Source organism: Sapajus apella, unplaced genomic scaffold (assembly GCF_009761245.1).
Source record: "Sapajus apella isolate SASKATOON/1434 unplaced genomic scaffold, GSC_monkey_1.0 scaffold148, whole genome shotgun sequence".
Taxonomy (NCBI): domain Eukaryota; kingdom Metazoa; phylum Chordata; class Mammalia; order Primates; family Cebidae; genus Sapajus; species Sapajus apella.
Window position 1 is genome coordinate 339,279 of NW_022437088.1, and position 27,606 is coordinate 366,884.

General features: G+C 53.0%; 2 protein-coding genes across 4 annotated transcripts; one reads left to right on the forward strand and one right to left on the reverse strand.

The window, feature by feature from the left end:
* Positions 1–3,916: 3,916 nt before the first annotated feature.
* Positions 3,917–16,204, forward strand: PKLR (pyruvate kinase L/R). 3 transcript variants are annotated; one of them, XM_032264981.1, is made up of 12 exons: positions 3,917–4,071; positions 4,396–4,485; positions 5,365–5,547; positions 9,897–9,988; positions 10,085–10,216; positions 10,357–10,543; positions 10,911–11,181; positions 11,306–11,456; positions 12,053–12,205; positions 12,292–12,458; positions 13,763–13,944; positions 14,856–16,204. In XM_032264981.1, the coding sequence occupies exons 1-12, from the start codon at positions 3,939–3,941 to the stop codon at positions 14,960–14,962; spliced, it is 1,848 nt and encodes a 615-aa protein (XP_032120872.1). In that variant the 5' UTR covers positions 3,917–3,938; the 3' UTR covers positions 14,963–16,204. The 3 variants fall into 3 exon arrangements, with proteins under 3 accessions (XP_032120872.1, XP_032120870.1, XP_032120871.1); XM_032264979.1 differs by lacking the exon at positions 4,396–4,485 and having other exon boundaries at positions 3,918–4,071; XM_032264980.1 differs by lacking the exon at positions 3,917–4,071 and having other exon boundaries at positions 4,354–4,485.
* Positions 15,671–27,606, reverse strand: HCN3 (hyperpolarization activated cyclic nucleotide gated potassium channel 3). The gene is made up of 8 exons (XM_032264978.1): positions 27,081–27,606; positions 22,099–22,528; positions 21,050–21,211; positions 20,429–20,647; positions 19,877–20,023; positions 19,218–19,458; positions 18,172–18,336; positions 15,671–17,730 (listed from the first exon to the last, which is right to left on the reverse strand). Exons 1-8 carry the CDS (start codon positions 27,356–27,358, stop codon positions 17,048–17,050), a joined length of 2,325 nt encoding a protein of 774 aa, XP_032120869.1. The 5' UTR covers positions 27,359–27,606; the 3' UTR covers positions 15,671–17,047.

Sequence of the window (27,606 nt, forward strand, 5' to 3'; positions counted from 1 at the left end):
GTCTGTGCGGGCGCATGTGTGAGGCTCCGGTGCCTCTGTGTGAGTCGGAGTGTGTGAATGTGGACACCGTGTGAGTGTTAGAGTGGAGTGCGTATTTGTGCTTGTGTGTGGAATGGGGGGAGCTTTGTGTATGTGCGTGCATGCGTCTGAGCTTGTGTACGTGTGTGCATGTGTCTGAGCACGGGGCATCTCCTCTGGGAAGCTGCCCTGACCTCCTTCTGCCCCTACTCACAAGGCTCTGTCTCTCCTGCTGTCCCTCTGTGTCCCGAGCACAGTTCTGTCATCTCCCCCGACATGCTTTTTAAAATCTGACTGGCAGCGCTCCTGTCTCCACCCCCACACTTCGCAGGGACCTGGGCCCAGTGGCCTCACCTCCTCCACTCTGGCACGGAGCGGACCAGGGCCCATATGGGGACTCAGTCCAGGCCTGTGGAATGAAGAACCACCTGCGTTTGTGTCTGTGCGTGTGTGAGTGCAGCTGTTGGAGTGTGTGTGTTTGTGGCGTCGTGGGAGGGCTTTCAGCTGACAAAGCTGGTTCTGTTTGGATGCTTGGCTTCTCCGTTTTCTCACCCACAGGCCTCCTGCTCAGGGATGATCCTGTGACAAAGTGCAGACCATCCTTCACGTGGTCACTTGTGGACCCAGGGTCAGCCAGACTGCTGAGGAAACTCTGGCCTGATTTCAGGTCAATGCATTTGTCCCTTAGCTGGACAGGACAAATGCTGCTTTGGAGAACTGTCCCCCAGCACCTGCTAATTCCTTGGGACTGGGATCTCTGGGATTCCTATCCCCCCAACTGATTCTGGAGTCAGTTCAATATTGCCAGACCACAGCCCAGTACAGTGGCTCATGCCTGTAATCCCAGCACTTTGGGAGGCGGAGGTGTGCAGATCACTTGAGCCCAGGAGTTCCACACCAAGCCTGACCAACATGGTGAAACCCCATCTCTTCTAAAAATGCAAAATATTAGTCAGGCATGGTGGCACGCACCTATAATCCCAGCTACTCAAGAGGCTGAGGCATGAGAATCACTTGAACCCAGGAGATGGAGGTTGCAGTGAGCCAAGATCGCACCATTGCACTCCAGCCTGGGTGACAAGGGTAAAGCTCTGTCTCCAAATAAATAAATAAATAAAATAAAATACATCCTCTCTGTTCTCCTACTGGCTTCTGTGTTCCAGCACCCTGATTGATTACTTAGTAGCACTTACAAGGTTTGTAGTTACATATTTATTTCTCTGGTACTTGTTCATAGTCTGTCTCCTCACTATATGGTAAATCCCACAGAGGGCAAAGGCCCTGTCTGTTTTGCTCAACACTGTGTCCTTAGGGCCTGATACAGAGTAGGTGCTCAATAAAGATTGAACAGTGAGGAATGGGCAAATGGTAACTAATAAATGCTATGATGATGATGATGCTATCAAAGCCCTTCCAGAGTATCCCACCGGTTAGTATCAGCTGAACACACAGCTAGTGTCACGCCAAGAGTGGCATCAGGACAGCTCTAACAAAGGATGCCCCAAACCATCCCATGATGGGGCTGGTTGGGATTTCAATGAATGAAGCACCACATGCCAGGGCAATCAGGCCAAAGCATACAGTAGGGGAACTTACCTGCAGAGTGGCTCTTGCATATCCTTGCTGTGGATAATGGAACAAAGGGTGTTCTACCCAAGTATGGTCTCAAGGAGGGGGTTTGGTGTTTATAGGAGTGTTTAAGAAATTTGAGGCCAGTACTGTGGCTCACGCTTGTAATCCTTTGAGAGACCAAGGCAGGAGAACCACTTGAGCACAGGAGTTCAAGACCAACCTGGGCAACAAAATGACACCTGTCTCTACAAAAATAAAAAGTCAACACCTGTGGAAAGCAAGGAAAAAAAGTATTTTTAATAAATAAAAATTTAGGCCGGGCACAGTGGCTCAAGCCTGTAATCCCAGCACTTTGGGAAGCCAAAGTGGGTGGATCACCTGAGGTCAGGAGTTTGAGACCAGCCTGGCCAGCATGGTGAAACCCCATCTCTACTAAAAACACAGAAATTAGCTGGACGTGGTAGAACATGCCTGTAATCCCAGCTACTCGGGAGGCTGAGACATGAGAATTGCCTGAACCTGGGAGGCAGAGGTTGCAGTGAGCTGAGACTGCACTATTGCACCCCAGCCTGGGCGACAGACCGAGACTTTGTCTCAAAAAAAAAAATTAAATAAATAAATGAATAATAAAAATTTTAAAAGTAGCCAGGCATGCTGGTGGACACCTGTAGTACTGGCTACCTGGGAGGCTGAGGTGGGAGGATTGTTTGAGCCCAGGATGTCAAGGTTACAGTGAGCCACGTGCACTTTAGTATGGGTGACAGAGTGAGACCCTGTTTCAAGAAAAAAAAAAAAAAGAAAGAAAGAAAGGCTGGGCGTGTGGCTCACACCTGTAATCCCAGCACTTTTAAAGACCAAGGCTAGCAGATCACTTGAGGCCAGGAGTTGGAGACCAGCCTGGCCAAGATGGTGAAACTCTGTCTTTACTAAAAATACAAAAATTAGCAGGGCGTGGTGGCATGGGCCTATAGTTCCAGCCACTTGGGAGCCTGAGGCAGGAGAATCGCTTGGACCCAGGAGGCAGAGGTTGCAGTGAGCCGAGATTGCGCCACTGCACTCCAGCCTGGTGACAGAGCGAGATCTGCTCCCCCTACAAAAAAAAAAAAAAAAAAGAAAAAGAAAAAGAAAAAAATTTCTCTGCAGGTAGGATTCTGTAAGTTTAGCAAAATAGTCGATCTTTCAGTGTTTCCACCAACAACCTAATCAAGTTTATCAGTGCCTGGGAATGTTCAATAAACCATCTTGGGTTCAAATCTGTAGGTAGAAACATACAGCTGGGCAGGTCACAGAGTTGTCAAGGCACTCTGCATTTCTTGGTTGAGACAGAGAAAAAAGTGGGCAAAACTGGGCGACCCTACACCCAGTACTCTCACAGTGCTCCCTTTTGCCTTTCTTCAGGCTCCAGCCCCAACTCTTAAAGCCCCGGCTTCCTAGATTCACTAGCTTCAGTAAAGTACAAAAAAATGGGACCATATGTCTGGCCAAAAAAAAAAAAAAAATCTATTAGGATGGATGACCAGATAGTACAAACTGATTGAATTTTTTTTTTTTTTTTTTTTTTTAGGACGGGCGTGGTGGCTCAAGCCTGTAATCCCAGCACTTTGGGAGGCCGAGGCGGGTGGATCACGAGGTCAACAGATCGAGACCATCCTGGTCAACATGGTGAAACCCCGTCTCTACTAAAAATACAAAAAAACATTAGCTGGGCATGGTGGCGCGTGCCTGTAATCCCAGCTACTGAGGAGGCTGAGGCAGGAGAATTGCCTGAACCCAGGTGGCGGAGGTTGCGGTGAGCCGAGATCGCGCCATTGCACTCCAGCCTGGGTAACAAGAGTGAAACTCCGTCTCAAAAAAAAAAAAAAAAAAAAAAAAAAGAATTTTTTTTTTTTTTTGAGACGGAATCTCACTCTGTTGCCCAGACTGGAGTGTGCAATGGTGTGATCTCAGCTCACTGCAACCTCTGTCTCCCACGTTGAGGCAATTCTACTGCCTCAACCTCCCAAACAGCTGGGACTACAGGCACCTGCCACTACGCCCAGCTAATTTTTGTATTTTTAGTAGAGATGGGGTTTCACCATATTGGCCAGCCTGGTCTTGAACTCCTGACCTTGTGATCCACCTGTCTCAACCTCCCAAGGTGATGGGATTACAGGCGTGAGTCACCATGCTTGGCGAAAATTTATCAGGAAAAAAGGATGAGAGGAAATGACAGAAGATGAGGGCAGAGAGCAGGCAGTTGTTGGGGAGGGACTCTGAGACAGGGTGGCCTACTGGGTGTGCCCCTTTTCTCTTCTCTGGCTTCCTCAGATAAGACCAGCAGTTTTGTCATCCTCTCTCTCTCTTATTCCATGGTCCCGCAGCCCCAGGCCTCCACTGAAAGCATGTCGATCCAGGAGAACATATCATCCCTGCAGCTTTGGTCATGGGTCTCTAAGTCCCAGAGAGACTTAGCAAAGTCCATTCTGATTGGGGCTCCAGGAGGTAAGAAGGGGAAGCAGAAGCCATTGAACATAGGAGGAAAATGAGGGTGGAAAGTAGGAGTCAGGGTGGAGGGTATAAATGATCCCTATCTGCCACTGGCTAGGTGGGTTTCGGAGAGGAACATGTGGTCATCAGAGCCTCTCCGTGTTAAATTATGGACCCTGGCCTAGCTCTTTTCCAGGCTGTATAGGCAGGCCAAGGCCACAGCATGTAAACCACGGGGCACTCCCGTGGTTCCTGGACTCTGGCCCCTGGCATACAGGGCTTCCAGTGGAAGGGGAGTCACTGGTGACACTTTAACCAGTCTGCAGAACTGATCCCCAGCCCAGCTGGGCCTCATGCCTCTGACAACCCAACAGTGTGGAGCAGACCCACAGAGAGGGAGCCCCAGAGAGTTGTGCAGTGGCATGGAAGGTGCGGCTGGAATGAGGGGGGCTCCTCTGAACAAGGCTGGGTCAAGCTACAGGGACCTTTGGGTCTGTAGCAGTTTTGAGGGGCCTGGGGAGACTCAGAAGGTGGGGCGTGGAAGCCAGCCAGTAGCTAGGGATTAGAAGGGAGAAAACAGAGACCTTGGGAGCGGGAACTGGGTGATGCTGGGCCTGCATAAGGAGAGGCTGCTGGGTACTAGACACAAAGGGGTGCTGGGCTTGAGGGACATCAGTAGCTGCAGGCCGGAGGGTCCTGGGTTGTGCGGGGTCTGTATAACTGAGTGGTCGAGAACTTGAACTAGAGGTAGTCAGACTTAGATTTGAATCCTATGTGATCCATACTTAGAAGCCGGATGATCTTGGACAATTGATTTCCTCTTTCTCAGACGCTGTTTCTTTATTTGCGAAATTGGGATAATTACAGAACATTATGTACCTTGTGACATAATAAGATAATATATGATGATGTCCAGCTCATAAGAAGGGAACGAGGCAGGGCGAGGTGGCTCACGCCTGTAATCCCAACACTTTGGGAGGCCAAGGCGGGCGGATCATGAGGTCAGGAGTTTGAGACCAGCCTGCCCAACATGGTGAAACCCCATCTCTATTAAAAATACAAAAATTATACATGCCTATAATCCCAGCTACTCAGGAAGCCAAGGCAGGAGAATCATTTGAACTCTGGAGACAGAGGTTGTAGTGAGCCAAGATCACACCATTGCACTGCAGCCTGGGTGATAGAGCAAGACTCCGTCTCAAAAAAAAAAAAAAAAAAAAAGGAAGGGAAGGAATAGAGGGTATGCTGATGAAGGCCTGGGGAGGAAAGGCAGGTGCCATGCAGCCCCTGAGCTCTCTTCTACCACAGGACCAGCGGGGTATCTGCGGCGGGCCAGTGTGGCTCAACTGACCCAGGAGCTGGGCACTGCCTTCTTCCAGCAGCAGCAGCTGCCAGCTGCTATGGCAGACACCTTCCTGGAACACCTCTGCCTGCTGGACATTGACTCCGAGCCCATGGCCACACGAAGTACCAGCATCATTGCCACCATCGGTAAATGCTCCCATCCCCCTGCAGCCTCATGGGCCTCTTCAGTGTTTCTCGAGGCGCTTCTTCATCTTTTGTCTCCTTTGAGACTTTTCCATGTTTGACTCGGCCATTCATTCAACAAAAATTTGTTGGGCATCTAGTAGACAAGATTTTGGGACCAGAGAGTAGATCAGTGAAAAAAAACAGACAAAAATCCCTACCCTTGGGGAGCTGACAGTCTAGTTGGGTGTGACAATAAATAGTAAGCATAATAAATTATTAAAAATAAGTAAATTTTTCTGTTAGACGGTGGGCTGAGTGCGGTGGCTCATGCCTATAATCCCAGCACTTAGGGAGGCCAAGGCTGGCAGATTGCTTGAGCCCAGGAGTTTGAAACCAGCCTGGGCAGCATGGCAAAGCCTGCCGCTACAAAAAATACAAAAATTAGTTGGGTGTGGTGGTGCATACCTATAGTCCCAGCTACTTAGGAGGCTGAGGGGGGAGGATCACTTAAGCCCAGTAGGTCACAGCAGTGAGCTGTGATCAAGCCACTGTGCTCCAGCCTAGGTGACAGAACAAGACCCTGCCTCCAAAAAAAAGGAAGGAAGGAAGGAAGGAGGGAAGGAGGGAAGGGGGGAAGGAGGGAAGGAGGGAAGGAGGGAAGGAAGGAAGGAGAAGGAGGGAGGGAGGGAGGGAAAGAAAGAAAAAAGAAAGAAGAGTGAAAGTTGGCTGGGCGCAGTGGCTCACGCCTGTAATCTCAGCACTTTGGGAGGCCAAGACAGGCGGATCATGAGGTCAGGAGTTTGAGACCAGCCTGGCCAACATGGTAAAACCCCGTTTCTACTAAAAATACAAAAAATTACCCAGGCGTGGTGGCACGCGCCTGTAATCCCAGCTACTCGGGAGGCTGAGGCAGGAGAATCTTGAACCTGGGAGGAGGAGGTTGCAGTGGGCCGAGATCACGCCGTTGCACTCCAGCCTGGGCAACAAGAACAAAACTTCGTCTCAAAAAAAAGAGGGGGGATGTTATAAGTGCTATGGGGAAGGAAATCAAGTATGATAAGGGCATCAGGGGTACAAGGGTGAGGGCAGGTTGCAGTCCTAAATAGGGAGGTCAGGGTAGCCATTATTAAGAAAATGAGGGGCCGGGCGCGGTGGCTCAAGCCTGTAATCCCAGCACTTTGGGAGGCCGAGGCGGGTGGATCACGAGGTCAAAAGATCGAGACCATCCTGGTCAACATGGTGAAACCCCGTCTCTACTAAAAATACAAAAAATTAGCTGGGCATGGTGGTGCGTGCCTGTAATCCCAGCTACTCAGGAGGCTGAGGCAGGAGAATTGCCTGAACCCAGGAGGCGGAGGTTGCGGTGAGCTGAGATCGCGCCATTGCACTCCAGCCTGGGTAACGAGAGCGAAACTCCGTCTCAAAAAAAAAAAAAAAAGAAAAAAAAAGAAAATGAGGCCTAAGGGAAGACTTGAAGGAGATGAGAGAATTCGCCATGCAGAGATCTAGGGGAAGAGAAGTCCACGAGGAAGGAACAGTCAGTGCCAACGCCTAAGTCAAAGAGGTTAGCAGAGCCAGAAACTATCAAGAGGGAAGAGTGGGCAGACATGAAGAGACTGTGCGGGAGAGGAAGATCAGGTGGGGTTTTGTAGGCCAGTGTTAGAATTTGAGTTGTGATTTCCTCCCAGTAAAACGAGAAACTACTGCAGGGTTTTGAGCAGGGGAATGACAAGCTCTTACTTACGTTTTAATAGAATCTCCCCTCCCCTGCCGCTGTACTGAAAATAGATGGGGGTGGGGGAAGGGTGCCCCTACAGTATTTCTGGTTCAGAACAGTTGGCGGCAGTGAGGTGGTGAGAAGTGGTCAGATTCTGAATGTATTTTGCGGGTAGAGCCGAAAGGATTTGCTGATTGATTAGATATGGGGTAGGGAGTGAGGGCAAGAAGGAACGGAGTCAAAGGTGACGAGTGACTGAGGTTTTTGGCAGGAGGAGCTGGAATGATGCATTATCCACTGAGCAGGAAAGACTGTGGTGGAGCCGGGCGCGGTGGCTCATGCCTGTAATCCCAGCACTTTGGGAGGCTGAGGCGGGCGGATCACGAGGTCAAGAGATCGAGACCGTCCTGGCCAACATGGCGAAACCCTGTCTCTACTAAAAATACAAAAATTAGCTGGGTGTGGTGGCATGCGCCTATAGTCCCAGCTACTCGGGAGGCTGAGGCAGGAGAATTGCTTGAACCTGGGAGGCAGAAGTTGCAGTGAGCCGAGATTGTACCACTGCACTCCAGCTTGGTGCCTGGCGACAGAGTGAGACTCTGTCTCAAAAAAAAAAAAAAAAAAAAAAAAAAAAAAATGTGGTGGAAGGGTTTGGGGGGAGAGCAGAAGTTTGCTTGGGACACGTTGAGTCTGAGATGTAGATTAGCCACCCAAGTGTGATAGAGAGGGGACAGTCAGGTGCACAACTCTGGTTTTGGGAGGAAGGTCTCCATTGGAAAGACATTTGGGAGTTGTCTGCATATAGATGGTATCTCAAGCCATGAGACTAGAAATCACCAAAGGAGTGTAGGTAAAATGACAGAGAACAGGGCTTCTAACATTAAGGGGAGGAACAAGGAAAGGAGACTGGGAAGGAACAGGTAGAGAGGCAGGAGTCAAACAAGGGAGGTGCGGTCCTAGAGGCCAAGTGAAGGCTGGTGTCAGGGAGGGGTGTGTGTCCAGGCTGCTGACAAGCCAGTAGAGGAGGAATGAACATTGAGCATTACACTGAGCAACAACACAGAGCTTCTTGGTGACCTTGAGAAGAACAGATGCAGTGGAGAGATGGAGGCCAACGCCTGAGTGGGGTGGGTTCAAAGGAGAATGGGGGAAGGGAACTGGAGGCAGCAAGTACAGATAACTCTTGCAATGAGTTTTGCTGCAAGTGAGAGCAAAAACTCGGGCTGAAGAGAAACCAGGTGATTAAGAAATTTTTTTTTGGCCGGGCGCGGTGGCTCAAGCCTATAATCCCAGCACTTTGGGAGGCCGAGGCGGGTGGATCACGAGGTCAAGAGATCGAGACCATCCTGGTCAACATGGTGAAACCCCGTCTCTACTAAAACTACAAAAAATTAGCTGGGCATGGTGGCGCGTGCCTGTAATCCCAGCGACTCAGGAGGCTGGGGCAGGAGAATTGCCTGAACCCAGGAGGCAGAGGTTGCGGTGAGCCGAGATCGCGCCATTGCACTCCAGCCTGGGTAACAAGAGCGAAACTCCGTCTCAAAAAAAAAAAAAAAAAAAGAAATTTTTTTTTAGATGGAGTTTCACTCTGTCCCCCAGGCTGTATGTAGTGCAGTGGTGCAAACTCCGCTTCCTGGGTTCAAACTCTTCTCCTGCCCCAGCCTCCCGAGTAGCTGGGATTACGTCATACGCCACCAAGCCTGGCTAATTTTTGTATTTTTAATAGAGATGGGTTTTACCATGTTGGTCAGGCTGATCTCAAACTCCTGACCTCATGATCTGTCCTCCTCGGCCTCCCAAAGTGCTGGGATTACAGGCGTGAGCCACCAAGTCTGGTCTGAATTTTTTTTTTAAACGATGAAAGAAATAACAACAGGTTTACCTACTGATGGGAATGATCCAGTAAAAAAGAAAAACATGGCTGGGCGCAGTGGCTCACGCCTGTAATCTCAGCGCTTTGGGAGGCCGATGCAGGTGGATCACCTGAGGTCAGGAGTGTGAGACCAGCCTGCCCAACATGGCGAAACCCCATTTCTACTAAAAATACACAAAATTAGCTGGGCATGGTAGTGGGTGCCTGCGATCCCAGCTACACAGGAGACTGAGACAGGAGACTTGCTTGAATGTGGGAGGCAGAAGTTGCAGTGGGCTGAGATCATGACACTGCACTTCAGCCTGGGCGACAAGAGTGAAACTGTCTCATTAAAAAAAAAAAGAAAAACATGGGTGTCACAGAGGACCACAGAATGGCTGAATCTATGTCCTTGAGATAGAACTCAACTCTCCTCAGTCCATGAGGCCTCCTAGCTCTAAAAGCCCCGCACCCAAACACCCTCACCTGGCTCCCACCACCTGCTATACACCCCAGACCCTGGGGTGACCGGGTAGGCAGCACTTAATTACATCACTTGCTGACACAGTGACCTCAGGCCCGGCCAAGGGTACTCCCCTCCAACTCCCACAGAGCTGCCTCCCCAAGGGGATGGATGTCGGCTGGAGAGGGAAACGGAGTTTGTGACCTGTGATCAGGGGTTGCATCAGGCAGGTAACAGGACTCCTGTGGCATGGGGCGTTCTGAGGGTAGCGATGGGTTGGGTTTGGTTGCCTCTCCTGTTTTGGGGGAATGTTGTCTGAGTGGAATCTCTGGTTCTAGGGCCGGCATCTCGCTCCGTGGAGCGCCTCAAGGAGATGATCAAGGCCGGGATGAACATTGCGCGACTCAACTTCTCCCACGGCTCCCACGAGGTGCGGGACGGGCCGCCGGGCGGTGGGTGGGGCAGGAGGATGCCTCGAGTTCTTGGCCAGCTTTCTCTGAAACCCTCGCTCCGATTCCTCCCCAAGTACCACGCTGAGTCCATCGCCAACATCCGGGAGGCCGTGGAGAGCTTTGCAGCTTCCCCGCTCAGCTACCGGCCCGTGGCCATCGCCCTGGATACCAAGGGACCGGAGATCCGCACTGGGATCCCGCAGGGGGTGAGCGGTGGGGAAGAGACCTGCGGGGCCGGGGCGGGAACGGCGGCGCCCATTGGGCGGGGCCCCAGGCCTGCGCGTGGGCAGGGGCGGGTCCGGGACCCCCGGCCGCCGAACTCACGTCTCCTCTGGCCCGCCCCTAGGGTCCGGAGTCGGAGGTGGAGCTGGTGAAGGGCTCCCAGGTGCTGGTGACGGTGGACCCCGCGTTCCGGACCCGGGGAAACGCGAACACCGTGTGGGTGGACTACCCCAATATTGTCCGGGTCGTGCCCGTGGGGGGCCGCATCTATCTTGACGACGGGCTCATCTCCCTAGTGGTCCAGAAAATCGGTGCGGACGCGCCTCCCGCCCTGCCACATCCGTGCGCTGGGCCCATTCCCTTCTCTTTGGCTCCCCCATCGGCCGTCAGACCGACCATGCCTTCCCCTGCTCTTCCACGCGCCTTTGCCAGCCCGTCCCAGGGGTCCCCAGTGTGCAGACTCCGGCGCTCACCCTGGGTTGGGGCTGGACTGCGAGGGGCGTCGTTTCTTCCACGGACGCCCGTTTGTGCCTGTTCCGGGCGGGGCCCAGAACAAGGGCGGAGAGACGAGGAGGACACGGCTCCTGACCTCTTGGGGGTCCAAACCCAGCCTTCCCTCTGCTGTGACCGTGCCCCGGCCTCACCCCTGACCACAGCTGGCTCTCTCCATGTCCGCAGGCCCAGAAGGGCTGGTGACCCAAGTGGAGAACGGCGGCGTCCTGGGCAGCCGGAAGGGCGTGAACCTGCCGGGGGCCCAGGTGGACTTGCCCGGGCTGTCGGAGCAGGACTTCCGAGACCTGCGCTTCGGGGTGGAGCATGGCGTGGACATTGTCTTTGCCTCCTTTGTGCGGAAAGCCAGCGACGTGGCTGCGGTCAGAGCTGCTCTGGGGCCGGAAGGACAGGGCATCAAGATCGTCAGCAAAATTGAGAACCACGAAGGCGTGAAGAGGTGAGGTTTGGGTTCTCTTCCCCTTCCTCCCCGCAGCTATTCCCCGTCACCTTTCTTCTCCAGCCTGCCTCTCCCTGGCATCTCCTAGCTTTCTGCCCTGGCCCTGATTCTCCCAACCGCCCAGGTTTGATGAAATCCTGGAGGTGAGCGACGGCATCATGGTGGCACGGGGGGACCTGGGCATCGAGATCCCAGCAGAGAAGGTTTTCCTCGCTCAGAAGATGATGATTGGGCGCTGCAACCTGGTGGGCAAGCCTGTTGTCTGCGCCACACAGGTCTGGAGTGAGCCCTTGAGGTTGGGCACTCTGTGGGTTTTAGGGACACCTGTGGGTGAGGGTAAATGCCCACACTGTAGGTTCATTATTTATTTATTTATTTATTTTGAGATGGAGTCTCATTCTGTTACCAGGCTGGAGTGCAGTGGTGCGATCTCGGCTCACTGCAATGTCCGCCTCCCGGGTTCAGGCGATTCTGCCTCAGCCTCCCGAGTAGCTGGGATTATAGGCCACTGCCACCAGGCCCAGCTACTTTATGTATTTTTAGCAGAGCCAGGGTTTCACCATGTTAGCCAGGATGATCTCAAACTCCTGACCTCAGGTGATCTACTTGCCTTAGCCTCTCAAACTGCTGGGATTACAGGGGTGCGCCACCACTCCAGGTCCACACTATAGGTTTATAGTACATTTTGCTGACAAGTGTTTGATCCTTAAACTACAAAGTTAGAGATACTTTGACCCCTATCGTCAGGGGTTGTGACTGTGGCCCTGGTTTTTGGGACACTCTGATGTGTGGGTGTCAGAGAAGTAGATTGGGCAGGGTCCCCAGTCATGGTGCGACTCCTACAACTTTGATGTTCATGGTGTCTCCCAAGATGCTGGAGAGCATGATCAACAAGCCCCGACCAACGAGGGCAGAAACAAGCGATGTGGCCAACGCTGTGCTGGACGGGGCTGACTGTATTATGCTGTCAGGGGAGACAGCCAAGGGCAACTTCCCTGTGGAAGCCGTGAAGATGCAGCATGCGGTAGGAGCTCGGCATGAAAAGCAAATGGGCCAGGGAACCAAATCCCTTCCGCACCCCAATGCAGCCTGACATTCTGGCACCTGCAGATTGCCCGGGAGGCAGAGGCTGCAGTGTACCACCGGCAGCTGTTTGAGGAGCTACGTCGGGCAGCGCCACTGAGCCGTGACCCCACTGAGGTCACTGCCATTGGCGCCGTGGAGGCTGCCTTCAAGTGCTGCGCTGCTGCCATCATCGTGTTGACCACAACTGGCCGGTGAGGGGGACACTGGGAATGCCCAGATGGAGTAGGGGTCAGGGGTAGGCTGGGATGGGCCCCAGGCCTGGGTTTAGTCTGGTCAGCAGGGGTGAAGGGTCCATCTGAGTCAAGAGGAGAGGCAGCAATGACAGCTGGAGGCCAGGAGACACAGAATGCCAGTGAGCCTCCAGGGGCTGTATGGGGACAGTGACATCACTGGACACTTTGGCTTCGAGACCATTTGGGCTCCTGGGGCTCAGAGGCAAGCCCATTCGGCCCACAGAGCCTTACAATGCTGAGGTATTGCAGAAGGGCCCAGTAGGTCCGAGTTCAAGTCTTTAGTCTGAAACGCAGGATGCTCTCTTTCCTCATGAACAGGACAAGGTAATGATTTGTTTTTCATAAGAATGCAGTGATTAACAGAGATATGAAGTAATTAAGTACTACATGTAAATTAAGCACATAATACACATTTTCAAAAGGGTTTCTATTTCTTGGGTTTGGTTTTGTTTTGTTTTTTGGAATGGAGTCTTACTCTGTTGCCCAGGCTGGAATGCAATGGTGCAATCTCGGCTCACCACAACCTCCATCTCCTGGAGCACTTCTCCTGCCTCAGCCTCCTGAGTAGCTGGGACTATAGACGAGCACCACCACGCCCAGATAATTTTTGTAATTTTTAGTAGAGATAGGGTTTCACCATGCTGGCCACTCTGGTCTGGCCTCAGGTAATCCACCCACTTTGACCTCCAAAGTGCTGGGATTACAGGGTGTGAGCCACCGTGCCCAGTGGGCTTTAATATTTCTTAAAGAGATTTCTCCTTATTATCTCATATCTTTCTTGTGTGATAGGGAGGGCAGGGATTTTTTTTTTTTTTTTTAGATGAAATCTCGCTCTGTTGCCCAGGGTGGAGTGCAGTGGCTCACTGCAACCTCTGCCTCCCAGGTTCAAGCAATTATCTGCCTCAGCTTCCCAAGTAGCTGGGTTTACACACACAAGCCACCACACGCAGCTAATTTTTGTATCTTTAGTGGAGATAGGGTTTCACCATCTTGGCCAGGCTGGTATTGAACTCCTGACCCCGTGATCCACCCTCCTCGGCCTCCCAAGGTGCTGGGATTACAGGCGTGAGCCACCACACCGGCTCTGGGAGGCAGACATTCTCATACTCATTTTGTAGGTGAGAACACCAAGGCCCAGGAAAGTATGATGACTTACCCAGGGTCACACAGCTTGTTAGTGACACCTGGCACCAGAACCCAGACTCGTTTCTTGGTTCACCACTCTTCCACTGATCTGGACTGACCTTCTCTGCCTCCTGTAGCTCAGCCCAGCTTCTGTCTCAGTACCGACCTCGGGCAGCAGTCATTGCTGTCACCCGCTCTGCCCAGGCTGCCCGCCAGGTCCACTTATGCCGAGGAGTCTTCCCCTTGCTTTACCGTGAACCTCCAGAAGCCATCTGGGCAGATGACGTAGATCGCCGGGTACAATTTGGCATTGAAAGTGGTGAGCTACCTAGACCTTCCACCCATTCCTACCATTTGTATCAGGAGTCCTCCAACCCAGCTTCCCACACCCACTCAAAGGGCCTTGCCTCTCTCCTGTGGTCCCAGGTTTTCCCTGTGAGATTCACTAAGATTAAGAGGTATCAGTCTGGCCTATCACACACACCTCTTTCATCAGCATAGCCACACAGGCAGATGGCTATGCTACTTAGCAACGTGCTCTGTCCTAGCCCATGGACACTCCTGCACCTTTCTTTTCTTTTCTTTTCTTTTTTTTTTTTTTTTTTTTTTTTTTTTTTTTTTTTTTTGAGACGGAGTCTCATTCTGTCACCGAGGCTGGAGAGCAATGGCGCGATCTCAGCTCACTGCAACCTCCACCTCCTGGGTTTAAGCGATTCTCCTGTCTCAGCCTCCTGAGTAGCTGGGATTACAGGCGTCTGCCACCACGCCTAATTTTTGGATTTTCAGTAGACATGGGGTTTCACCATGTTGGTCAGGCTGGTCTCGAACTCTTGACCTCAGATGATCCACCCAACTCTGGCCTCCCAAAGTGCTGGGATTACAGGCATGAGTCACTGCACCTGGCCCTGCATCTTTTTTTTGTTTGAGACCAAGTCTCACTCTGTTGCCAGGCTGAAGTGCAGTGATGAGCTCAACTCACTGCGACCTCTACCTTCTGGGTTCAAGTGATTCTCCTGCCTCAGCCTCCTGGATAGCTGGGACGACAGGCATGCACCACCATGCCCAGCTAATTTTTGTATTTTTAGTAGAGACAAAGTTTCGCCAGGTTGAGCAGGCTGGTCTTGAACTCCTCACCTCACATGATCCGTCTGTCTCGCCCTCCCAAACTGTCAGATTACACGTGTGAGCTGCTGTGCCTGTCCAGTGACTCATTTTCTTTCCCTCCCCCAGGAAAACTCCGTGGCTTCCTCCGTGTTGGGGACCTGGTGATCGTGGTGACAGGCTGGCGACCTGGCTCCGGCTACACCAACATCATGCGGGTGCTGAGCATATCCTGAGATGCCCCTTCCTCCTCTGCCCCATCCCTCCCTCCCCAGTCTACGTCCTCCAGCCCACACCCCTCCAAAGTTCCACCTCTAAGTCCTCTCTTCTCTATTCCTGGTTCTCCCTACCTCGGGCCTATCTGAGACCATATCTGCCATCTAGTCCCATTCCAAGCTGCCCCTTCCCCGTCTCCATTTCACACAGGTCCTGAAAGTCTGTGTCCAATCATGCACTGGCCACCCAATAGCACCAACTGTACATTCCCTGCATCCGATCCACTCAGCAGGCCCCAAGATACCTTGAGCCTTTAATCCCAGTTTGGCTGGTTAATTCCATAACCCCAGCCTTCCTATCCCTCGGGGTTGGGGAGGCGGAGGGCAGGACAATCTTGTCCAGTCTCCCGTTCTCATATGTGGCCCTCATGATAATCTGGGCATATCTCATGCCAGGGCAGGCTACCCCTTTCACGGTGACTGACAGTGACATGAAAGCCTACACTTTTGGGAAAACTGGGTGGGATAGATGCTGGGGAGAAGTGAGGGCTGGGTAGCTGATTTTGTCACTGTCTTCACAGCCTCTGTGCTGGACTTGTAGACCACTGTCTTGGTTGCTCTCATGCCTGCCTGATACCCTGCTTGGCCAAATGCCCGGCTGCTTCCTCCTGCACCCAAAAATTAGCTTCCCATTCACTTTGTTCCCACACACAAACTAAGAGCCAAAAATGAGTGTCTCTATTTTATATTTAAATCCAGCTGTTTGGAAGCAATTATAAAACTTCTCCCACACACCAAGAACCCCAGAACTCCCCACCCAGAAGGAAAGGAGACAGGGTCTTGGCCCCAGTCTTTAATGCTGTAGAGTGGAGAGGGGACAGACAGAGTGAGTGTGGTAAAGGACTACTCTTGTCCCTGAGAAGGCAGAGGTGCTGGCTGGCCTGCCCTTTCCCAGGCTTGAATTCCTTGGGCCTTCCCTTTACTCCTGTACCAACAGCAAACTCAGAAGGAAAAAACGAAACAAAACTCTAAAGATAAACACAGTCCTTCTCCCTCTCTCACGTGGTTCCTCCTGCCCCTACCTGATAGGGAGAAGGTTCAAGTATTGCTGCTGATGGGTTTGGGCAAGGACCACAGAGGCTGGCATGGAGAGGCTCTGCCTCCTGCTACTCCTCCTGTCTCCTTACCTGAAAAGGAGGGGAGGGATGGATAAAGTAATAGCTAAACAAAATGAATTGGTAACAAATAAAATTAGCAAGTGAATAAATAAAATTAAATAAATAAGCAAAGAAAAAAATATCACATAAGGATTCAGCCATTTGCCCCTCCACCAGGGAAGGGGGAGGAATCCAGGCTGGCGTATTAATGAGGAGGTACCAACTACCCCTTAACTTTTAGGGGGGCACCACTGGAGCAGAGGGCACAGGGAAGAGGCAGCTCTCAGTTTACAAAAAGACAGTTCTACCACAGGACAGACTGCAGGGAACTTAGAAGTGTGTTCCCACTCAGAGGGTAGAGACACGGAGGGCCACAGGTGGCAGTGAGCAGGTAAATGTGGATGCCCACAGTCAGGACCCAAGACATATGCTGGCAGCAATGGGGGCGCAGGTGATTGGCAGTGCCTGGCTATGCTACAGGAACAGGAAGATAACCAGGCCAGGCAGAACCTGCAGGATCATTGGCAGGGAAACAGAGACATTAAGTTACTTGGCAGTGACGGTGGTGGCAAGTACTTGTGCTTAGTAAAGGTAGGGTCATGGGCCTGGGCCTGCACCCGGCAGGACCATAGCCAGGGGAATACCCTTGTCAGAGGTTCCGAGTCACTTCTACTTGGCAGTGGAGACACACAGCGCCTGGCATATTACTTAGGACAAGGTAGATGCTCAGTACACACGATGAATGGATTATGATGGCAGACAAGCTACAAGATTCTTGAGCTGAGAACACAGAGACCATCTTCATGGCAGTATGGGGAATGTCAGCACAGGGCTGACATTTCCATAGGGCAACGTTTCAGGTCCCCATGGCCTTCCCCAGGAGGCACCTGCCCTTGGGAACATACTACTCACTAACCCCAAGAACTAAGGCTGGATGTACTCAGGGGTTTTACATGTTGGCAGAAAGTTGGGGACCCCCAGGGGTTGCTGGCTCAGGCACTGGTGGCCTGGGGGGCTGGGCTGTCCTTGGAGGCTTGGCCAGGAGCCCTGAGGGAGGCAGCCGCTCACTTCCTGAGCCCTTACGCCCAGGAGAGCCATCGCCTGTTGCCCGCTGAGGCAGAGAGGGTTGGGAGGCTGAGAGTGGGCGGCCCCGAGGTCCTAGCCGCCGTCCACCTCCTCCTGGAGGGGGACCCAGCAGGGAGACCTGGGAGCGCCCTGCCCGGGATAGGCTGGCATGCAGGGTTCGGGCAGGTGGGGCGGGCAGGCGGGAGGTGGATGCCCACGGGCCAGCTCGGACTGGCACCAGTGGGGAGGCTGGAGAGCCTGCTGAGCGCCGAGCAGAGCGAGCAAGGAGGGTGGCTGGAGAGTCAGGGGAGAGAGGCAGAGGGCCCCGCTGGTGAGTCAGGGCAATGGCTACGTTGGAGGTCACAGCGGCTGCCTGAAGGGGCACATGCACCAGTGGCTCCCACAGTACTGGCTTTCCACTGAGCCGAGCTCCTGTGCTAGGAGCCAGGCCCCTAACACCCCGAGCCATGTCTCTGTCATGTTGCACCAAGTGCTGCTCCATGATGCCACCACTGCTGCCTGGACTTGGCTCAGAGCGCTTCCGCTGCAGTATGGAATTCTTCTTGCCTAGAATTTGTCCCGGGAGGGGAAAGTTAAGGATAGGAAAGGAATCCAAGTTGGAAGTTGGATATCAAAGAGTGTGAGGGTCTCAGGATGGGGTGGGGTTGAGGGTAGGGGATGGGAGTCAGTAGTATGGCGATGGGACTATCGAGGTGGAGATGGGGTTGGAGGAAGTGGGTATGTATCAGAGACAGTGAGGGTCGGGGGATTGGTACTCAGGGGAAGGAGGACTCAGGACATGGGGACGTGGGATGATATCTCTCCTGGGTAGGACATGCTGAGGGATAAGTACAGTGGGTCACAGTGTTGAAAGGCCTGTTGGGAGCATCTGTTGGGACTGAATGGATTGGGATATGACCCTAGAGCCCCAAAGCCTGAGCTCCTTGCTTTGGAGGTGGGGTGAGGGCACAGCCTGGACCCAGAGCAGATGGGGTGGACAGGTCTCACCAATGCGGCGCAGCCGATCCATGGCCACAGTCTCAAAGGCCCGGCGCATCATGGGGAACTCCTCGAGCACAGCGTTGAAATGGTCCACACTGAGTGAGTAGAGGCGGCAGTAGGTGTCGGCCCGAACACTGGCTGTGCGCCGGCCCCTAGTTAGCAGGCAGATCTCTGCAGAAGTTGGGAGGAAGCCTCAGAACCCCTGTCCTTACCCCCGAATGCCTCTCACTGAGCCTGCAGCAGCGGACCCAACTTTCTAAGGCTCTTCCCTAGACTTGGGAGAAACCACTGATTACCTATTACCTCCCTGTTCCAGGGCCCTGAACACCCCAAGCATCGTTTCTCTCCAGATGCCCACAATTACTGGATTGCTGCTCCCTGTCCTTCCTGCTCTCTCCAAATGAAGGCTGACGACCAGGCAGGTCTTGTTGGCCCTAGACTCCCAGTGACTCCACTTTAACTCCCACCCCTCCCCGACTGCTCTATCCCAAGAAGTAAACAAGAGGTAGACCAGGGCAAGTCACTCTGTGTACCCACCCCTCCCACCCCCTTGAATGAACACTGAGGGCAGCCCTGAAGGAGAGAAGCAGTGTCAAAGAGCAAAGTGCAACGTGATGGGGGTGGTGGGTGGTTTGGGGACCGAGAGACTACATGAGCCTCAGGTCCCTTTGGGCAGTGGCTGGCTGAACTGCCCTTACTGCCGCAGGCTGGGTTCCTGAATCACACCACCAGGCAGCTCCATAAAGCTCATGCTCCAGGACAGCTCTGCTTCACCCCAACTTTTCCCTCATCTCATAGGATCTTTGGATTTCACTGTCTAAGGGCTCTAAAAGGCCCTCTGGCCCAGTAGTCTGCAACCTGGCTGTGCATTAGAATCTCCTGAGAAGCTTTTAAAAGTTACAGAGCTCCAGATCCCAGCCCAGAGATTCTCACTGAGGGGCTGGAGCTCTGTGATTCTGTAGCATAGCCAGGCAGGGACCCTGAGCCTGGGAAGCAGTTGCCCCATCCGTTGTCTGCTTGTGACGCCCCCACCCTCCCTGAGGCCTGCTGACCCCCAAAGTAGGATCCATCGGTGAGGCGTGTGTCCCGGGCGCCGCGGGCCAGCACACTGAGCAGCCCATGCTGGATGAAGTACATCTTCCTGCCCACGGAGCCCTCACGCACCACAAGGTCCCCCGGCTGGAAGACCTCAAAGCGCAGCTTGGTGAGGACTGCAGTGACAAAGCTGGGGTCGGCATGGGTAAACAGTGGCATGTGGGCCACCAGGCCCCGACAGGTGAAGTTAATGATCTCCTGGACAGGAGAGGGGACTGTCAGGCAGGCTGTGCCCCCTGCCCTGAGATGCTCCCACCGAGCTCATCTTCCTCCAGAAATCCCACCCCTGGGGTTCATGTTCTGCCAAAGGATGGGGATGTGTCAGTGGGCCTGGGACCATCCCTAAGCTTCTGTCTTCAGATCTTTCCCATGAGCTCTTGGGGGACTATCTCCCCAAAACAGAGATCCCTACAGTCCCTCCTTATGTACACTTCACTCCCAAAGGACCTTCCAGAAAGACCCTATCCCCTGAAAGGCCCCCAAATACCTGGCCTTCTCCGGGGCCCTCTGCAGGCCTCATCCCCCACAGGAGCACCTGCTGACCGACAGCCCCTACCACCAGATAGCACTCCAGGTCCCTGAAGAGCCCCCCCTTCCAGGGCCAACCCAGCCCCACCTCCCGAAGTGGCTCGCTCAGCTCGCCCAGGATGCTTTCCTCGTCGAACATCTTGCCCTGGTAGCGGTGCTCATAGTACTCATGGATGCGCTGCCGTGTGTCTGCTGGCAGCTTGTGGAAGGACATGTACTGCTCCACCTGCTTGTACTGGAGGGCCGGCCCATTGCCAGGGGCAAGAGGACACAGGGAGAGATTTGGGGCCGGAACAGTAGGGTGTATGTGTGTAGAAGGTCAGAGACACAGGTCAAACTCAGAGGGGTGAAACATGGAACCAGGCATGGATACACAGGGCCACAGAGGAATACGGGTAATGGTGGATACCGGGAAGACACAGAGCACAGTCATAGGAACACCCAGGCGTGAATAGCAGAGGGGCCAAGCACCGGCATAGGTTCAAACAAAGAAAAGGTACACACAGGGGCAGGGACCAAACAGACAGGGCAGGAAAGGAAACAGGCGTAACAGGGGCACACATCAGAATGGGACTCAAGTCTGGGTACCCAGTCTCCAACAACCCTCCATGCCACCCCTCCCTCCCCTGTCCCTGCTGACCTTCTCCTGGTACTGGCGCCGGGAAGAGTCCAGGGACTGGATGAGTGCGGTGGCGTGGCCGATGAACATGGCGTAGCACGTGGCACCCACAATCATGCTGAGCATGGTGAGCCAGACGTCCGGCATGCCTACAGGTGCCTGCTGCCCATAGCCTATGCACAGCATGTGGCTCATGGCCTTGAACAGGGCATGGGAATACTGGCGGCCCCACGAGTGGTTCTGGGGGGCAGAGTGTATTGCAGAGCTGGGCATGGGCCCCTCAGAGCCTCATTCGCCACCTGCCCCTTTTCCACTTTTGGTCTTTCTGTCTGCCCCCTTCTACTGCAGGCCTTCCTCCTGGCAGGCGCTTAAGTTTGGCTCTAGGGGCCCTGAGGCAAAAGGGTCCTCTATTACAGCTTGGGGGCCTTAGCTTCTGGCTAGGTGCCCTTCCTTGCCTGCTCCCTCCAACACACGAACACTTCTTCTGGGTGTCCTTCCCCTTTCCTCCCTCCTCCCCACCTCCTCACTCTTATTTTCTGTCATGATCAGCTCCCACCTCCTGCTCCCTGTGGCCATCCCTGTTACTCAGGCAGAAGAGCCCTTAGAAGGCCCAGGAGAGGCAGAGCTGTGGGGACTTCTCACCACCATGTGGTTGATGGAGACCCAGCAGTCGGGAGGGAAGTCCTGCAGCATGGGGACCAGGAACTGCAGACAGCCATCCCAGTGACATAGCAGCAGCATCATCCCAATGAGGTTGAAGATGCGAACCACAGCACTGGCCAGGTCATAGGTCATGTGAAAGATCTGAGGAGTCCGAGGAGGAGCTGCTGTGGACAGGAACCCCTCCCTGCTTGTCCTCCTCCATTCCCAGCCTGGTAAATTCTCTCTCTGAACTTCTCCCTAGCCCCAACCCCCATGAAATAAAAAATACAACTATTATTCATTTGTGTGGAGTTTTGTGGCACACATGTACAGTTAATACAAAGCAATTTCTTATTTCTCTCATCTTATAGATAGGAAAGCTGAGGTCAGTCATGTGCCCAGAGCCACATAGTAAGTGTCACAGCAGAGAATCAAACAAATCTACTGCACAAGCTGCCAGGCGTAGCCTAGAAAACAGAGAGGGCATTTCACAGTGTAATATTCCCAGGGCATATGTGTAAGAATTAATGCCAGCAGCCCTCTCTCCTCCAGTAGTAACAATATAGGATGGTGACTTCGCTGAGAACTTAGACACCTAAGTGATTTGCATGTATTAACTCCTTCAATCCTAACAGTCTTATCACACGTAAGTGTACTAGAACAGAAAACGGAGTCTCCTATAGTAAACCATGAAACTGGGATCTGACCACAGACAATGAGACTGCAGAGCCCACAGTCTGAACCACTAAACTCTGCTGCTCTGAAGCAGAAGCTCCAGCTTCTCCCACACCCCATCCTCCACCCAGCATCCAGCTAACTCTAGAGTGTGTGTCCGCAGCTGTGCTCCACCCTCCTGTGCCACCATCTTTACCCCAGGCCCCATCCCCTGAACCCTCATTCTGTTCCTGCTTCTCCCCCACCAACTTGGGAAAGAGCTCACCCATGGAAGCCCCACCCATTTTCCCCACCCTATAAGGTCACCAGGAGCCCCACCCATAGCATCTTCCTAGAGGAGTCTGCCAGCCCCCCTGCCCACCTCCCCGCCCCACCTCCTCCCACTGGTGTATGTAGCGGATGAGGCGGGAGAGGCGGAGCAGCCGCAGCAGGCTGAGGATCTTGGTGAAGCGAACGATGCGTAGGGCCCGTGCCGTTTTGTAGACCTCAGCATCCAACCGTGGCTCCAGCTCCACCACCAGGAAGATGTAATCCACAGGGATAGAAGAGATGAGGTCAACCAGGAACCAGGTGCGCAGGTAGCGTGTGCGGATGGCTTGCGGTGCTAGCAGGATCTCAGCACCCTCCTCCACCACAATGCCCGTTCGGAAGTTCAGCACCAGATCCAGTAGGAAGAAAGTGTCAGACAGTACGTTGAAGACAATCCAAGGTGGGGAGTTCTCCTCCTTGAAGAAGGTGATGCCCACAGGCAGGACGATGAGGTTCCCCACCATCAGCAGCAGCATGATCAGGTCCCAGTAAAACCTAAGGTGGGAATGGGATAAGGAGTAAGACCATGAGGCTATTTCACCAGCCACCAGACTGACAGAAGACAGCACGACATGGCCAAGAATGGGCAAAGATACACAATAACAGAAAACTGTTTACAGCTGCTGGGAGTACAAGTGGGGACCACCATTTGGGCAAATAGTTCAGCATTATCTAGTGAAGTTAAACATTTGCGTTCCCTGCAACTCAGCAATTCCATTCCTAGGTATAGACACATCCAAGGGAAACATGTGCTCCAAGAGATACACGTAGGAATGTTTTTTGCAGCAGTAAATTTGAGAACAACACATATGTACTTCTGTAGAAAAAAATGTAGATAGATAAGTAGATAAATACACTATTTATGGCCTGGAATACAATACAGTTGTGAAATTACCCAACTATAGCTACATTCAGCCCTATGGATAAATTTCACAAATGCAATGTAGTGCAAAAGAAGCAAAAAACAGCCTGGGCAACATACAGTAGTGAGACCTCATCTCAACAACAAATAAAAAAATTAGCCAGGCATGGTGGTGAGCATCTATAGTCCCAGCTACTTGGGAGGCTGCAATGCACTCCAGCCTGGCTGACAGAGCAAGACCCTGTATCAAAAAAAAAAAAAAAAAAAAAAAAAAGCTATGGCTCATGCCTGTAATCCCAGGGCTTTGGGAGGACAAAGTGGGATCACTTGAGTCCAGGAGTTCAAGACCAGCCTGGGCAACATAGTGAGATCTCATCTCTACAAAAAAGTAAAAATTAGGCGAGGTGGCTCATGCTTGTATTCCCAGCACTTTGGGAGGCCGAGGTAGGTGGATCACCTGAGGCCAGCCTGGCCAACATGGTAAAACTTCACCTCTACTGAAAGTACAAAAATTAGCCGGGCGTGGTGGTGGGTGCCTATAATCTCAGTTACTCAGGAGGCTGAGGCAGGAGAATTGCTTGAACCCGGGAGGCAGAGGTTGCAGTGAGCCAAGATCATGCCACTGCACTCCAGCCTGGACAAGAGTGAGATTCTGTCTAAAAATTAGGCCAGGCGTGGTGGCTCACACCTGTAATCCAAGCACTTTGGAGGCCAAGGCGGGTGGATCACCTGAGGTTGGGAGTTCAATACCAGCCTGACCAACATGGTGAAACCCCGTCTTATAAAAAAAAATAAAAATAAAAATTAGCCAGGCATAGTGTTGTGTGCCTGTAAGCCCATATCCTCAGGAGGCTGAAGTGGGAGGATTGTTTGAGTCTAAGAGTTCAGGGCTCAGTGAGCTTTGATTACACCACTGCACTCTAGCCTGTGACAGAGTGAGATCGTGTCTCAAAAATAATAATAAAAGATGGCACCACTACACTCCAGCCTGGGTGATGGAGTGAGACAAAATAATAACAAAAGAATGAAAGAAAGAAGGAAGGAAGGGAGGGGAAAAGAAAGAAGGAAGGAAGGGAGGAAGAAAGGGAGGGAGGGAGGGAGGAAGGAAGGAAATGTATATCACAAAAGTTAGAATAATGGATTTGAGAAAAGAATGTGAGAGCACTAGGGGGGGCTTCTACAGATCTGGCAATGTAGTATCTCTTGACCTAGATAGTTGTTACATGACAGTTTGCTTTAAAATTATTCTTCCAGGCTGGGCGCAGTGGCTCATGCCTGTAACCCCAGGACTTTGGGATGTCGAGGCTGGCAGATCGCCTGAGGTCAGGAGTTTGAGACCAGCCTGGCCAACATGGTGAAACCCTGTCTCTACTAAAAATACAAAGATTAGCTGGGTGTGGTGGCATGCACCTGTAATCCCAGCTACTTGGGAGGCCGAGGCAGGAGAATTGCTTGAACCTGGGAGGTGGAGATTACAGTGAGCCGAGATTGCTCCACTGCCTTCCAGCCTGGGTGACAGAGTGAGACTCTGTCTCAAATAAATAAATAAAAATTGGCCGGGCATGGTGGCTCACGCCTATAACCCCAGCACTTTGGGAGGCCAAAGTGGGTGGATCACGAGGTCAGGAGTTCGAGACCAGCCTGGCTAAAATGGTGAAACCCCGTCTCTATTGCAAATACAAAAATTAACTGGGTGTGGTGGCATGCTCCTGTAATCCCAGCTACTCAGGAGACTGAGGCAAGAGAATTGCTTGAACCTAGGAGGTAGAGGTTGCAGTGAGTCAAGATTGTGTCACTGCACTCCAGCCTGGGTGACACAGTGAGACTCCTTTTCAAAATATAAATAAATAAAATTACTTTTCCATATACATATATATCCCTACTATATATCATTTACCTCACCAGTGCTAAATATTTTAAAGGTTAAAAAAAAAAAAAAAAGATAGGCCTGGTGCAGTGGCTCATGCCTGTAATGCCAGCACTTTGGGAGGCTGAGGAGGGCAGATCATGAGATCAAGAGATCGAGACCATCCTGGCCAACATGGTGAAACCCCATCTCTACTAAAAATACAAAAATTAGCTGGGCTTGGTGGTGCACACCTGTAATCCCACTACTGGGGAGGGTGAGGCAGAAGAATCACTTGTACCCAGGAGGCAGAGGCTGCAGTGAGCCGAGATTGCACCACTGCACTCCAGCCTGGTGACAGAGCAAGACATCGTCTCAAAAAAAAAAAAAGGTGATGTACCCTGTACTAATGTCACAGCATTGTTGGAAAACATTTATGTGGAGACAATAGATGTGACCATGTGGTACAGGCACTAGTTGGTGTTATGACTCACCCATCCTTTATCCCCAGGTTTCTGAAAAGGCTGCTGCTTCTGCCATCTGCAGCTATCTGCCCTTTCTAGTCTAGGACCTCATGCCCTCCCCAGCCTTCTCCACCCACTCCTCTTCTCCAACACAGTTGGACCCATGGATCCTGTTCCTTTGCTGGAGTCTGCTCATCCATGTCCCAGGGTGGGGTGGTCTATCCTGCCTTCCTCTAAATTGGGCTTTCCAGGGATGCCCTTCCCCCTCCAGAGAACCTCAGACAGGGCTGCACAGACAGAGAAGCTCCACAGGAGATCATGAGGCAGCAAGGCTTGAGCTCTGCATGCCTTTCCTCCTCTGGGCTCCGTGTCCACTGGGACTCTGGCAGCTGAGCACAGAGGCACAGGCAGGAGTGAGTGACACAGCTGTGGCAGACACTGTGGATAGAAGAGGTTGAGAGGGAACTGTGTGAAGCCCTCATTCAGAGAATATCGCAGGATAATCTCAGGGACTCAATTACCTATGGTGGTTTTAATTCTAGGACACACCTAATCCCAGTATCAGCTCGAGACCTAGCCCCTTCTGATTCAGACTGCAAAATCAATTTTCAGCCCTGAAAGAAGCTTCCCCAAGTCTGAGCCTCTGGGAAGCCCCTCAGACCATATGCTTTCAATCAACAAAAACCATTGACCACTCTTCTTTTCTTTCCCAGGCTGAGGAGGAATCCTGTATTGTGAGATACTAGGAGAGGGGAGGGAAGGAGGGTTCACCTAGCCATGAGAGCATCTTCACAGCCTGACTCACAGGCGGTCACAAGCCTGGCGGGTGATGCAGTAGAGAGAATGAAGAAGCACAATCAGAGGGATACCCGACTTCTGGGGATCCGTCTACGAGTGAACAGAGGGAAGGGAGCGAGAGCCACAGGAGACTAGAAAAGGAGCACTGGCTGGGTGGGAAAGAGGCAGGAGTGTAAGGAACAATGGGAGGAAGAGGGACATAGAGGGAGTGTGTATATATGTGGATTCAAGATAAAGTCTGGGTCTACAACTGTATTTCCAGACTCCAGATTCACACCTCTTCCTCTCTCTTTCTTTAGTTCCCCAGGTTAGGTGATTTGCACATATCCCTGCCTCATCAAAGAGCTGTCCTTCATTTCCCCCAAGGACAGGGCTGCTGTCCTCCCCTAGCGACCTTGATGTAGAGGTACAGCCTGACGGAGACTGAAATGGCCCCACCCCCACCCTTGGTCCCTTCTCTGGTTGTCACCTGGGTGGTGGTCCTGCTCCTGCTTTGCTGCCTCAGTCACTCAGAGTCTCGGTCCAGCCCGGCTGCCCCCGCCTTCAGCACTAGGGACAGCGACCAGAGCTGAGGTCTGGACCCTCGCCCCCTTTAGCGTCCCTATTTTTCCTGGTAGTCTGTCATGCTGAACTAGGCAGGTGCTAAGGAGTGGGTGTGGGAATGGGAGATAGCGGAGCTCGGCTTCTCCCTCAGGCTAGCCCCGAGACTTAGAATATAATTTCCCAGATCTCCAGCTATCAGGACTGGAGGAGGCAGGGGTCCCAAACTCCGGTAGTTCCTGTGGTCCGGATGGGGTCCCGGGTTCCTGAAAGGGGAAATCCAGGTCTCTGGAGATCCCCTGATGTCTGCTTGCCCTTCTGGCACTCCCAGCCTGCCAAGGCAAAGAGGATCTCCGGCAGGGGATACCCACCCAGGAATTCCTAGGCTAGGTTGGGGGGGTGACTCTCCCTCCCCACCAAGGGACCCCTGGGCCGGAAATGAAGTGACCGTGGAGGGTGGGGCGGGCCGGGTCCCGGCGTCGCCGCCCGCAAGGGTGGGATCGATGTACCCCGCCCTCCCGGCCGAGCCCCCAGTACCGGAAATCGCTGTAGGGGTGGATGATCCAGGCCCCCGCAGACTTCACCCGTTCCTGCTCGATTTCCACTGCTTTGTGGCTGCCAAACACTCGAAGGGAGAACTTGTTGACCGTGGGCTGGAGCAGCGTCCCGAGGTGCCTCCTCTTAGGCTCAGGCCCAGACCCGGGGATCGGACCTGAGGTCGCCGTCGCAGGCGGGGGAGCAGCGGGGGGCCCCGCCTCCAGCCCAGGGGTCGCCCCTTCGCTGGCCCCCGCCGCCGGCCGCTGCTCCGCTTCCATGGTGCCCACCCCGCTTACACGCTTGGCCTCCTAGAGCCCTCTGTGGCCATCAGTACCCCCAGCCCCTCCAGAGTACGAGTCGGCGCAGCCCCACGGGCTCTAGCTGAGGCGTCGTAGGCTCGGAACCGCGGGCGCGCGGGGCGGAGGGGGTGTGTGCTAGACTGGCGGCGGCGGGCGGCGGGCGGGCTGTGCGGCGCCCCCTGGTGAGGGCTGCGCGAAGACAGGGCGGGGCTGGGAAGCCGGGATCC

Excerpts from the sequence above, each read along its gene's own strand:
- PKLR (XM_032264981.1), top strand. The coding sequence starts at position 3,939 with ATGGTCCCGCAGCCCCAGGCCTCCACTGAAAGCATGTCGATCCAGGAG. Across the intron at positions 5,548-9,896 it reads CAGCATCATTGCCACCATCG|GGCCGGCATCTCGCTCCGTG; the intron begins GTAAATGCTCCC and ends CTCTGGTTCTAG. Across the intron at positions 10,217-10,356 it reads GCACTGGGATCCCGCAGGGG|GGTCCGGAGTCGGAGGTGGA; the intron begins GTGAGCGGTGGG and ends GCCCGCCCCTAG.
- HCN3 (XM_032264978.1), bottom strand. The coding sequence starts at position 27,358 with ATGGAAGCGGAGCAGCGGCCGGCGGCGGGGGCCAGCGAAGGGGCGACC. Across the intron at positions 21,212-22,098 it reads ACATACACCAGTGGGAGGAG|ATCTTTCACATGACCTATGA; the intron begins GTGGGGCGGGGA and ends CGGACTCCTCAG. Across the intron at positions 19,459-19,876 it reads TGAGCGAGCCACTTCGGGAG|GAGATCATTAACTTCACCTG; the intron begins GTGGGGCTGGGT and ends TCTCCTGTCCAG.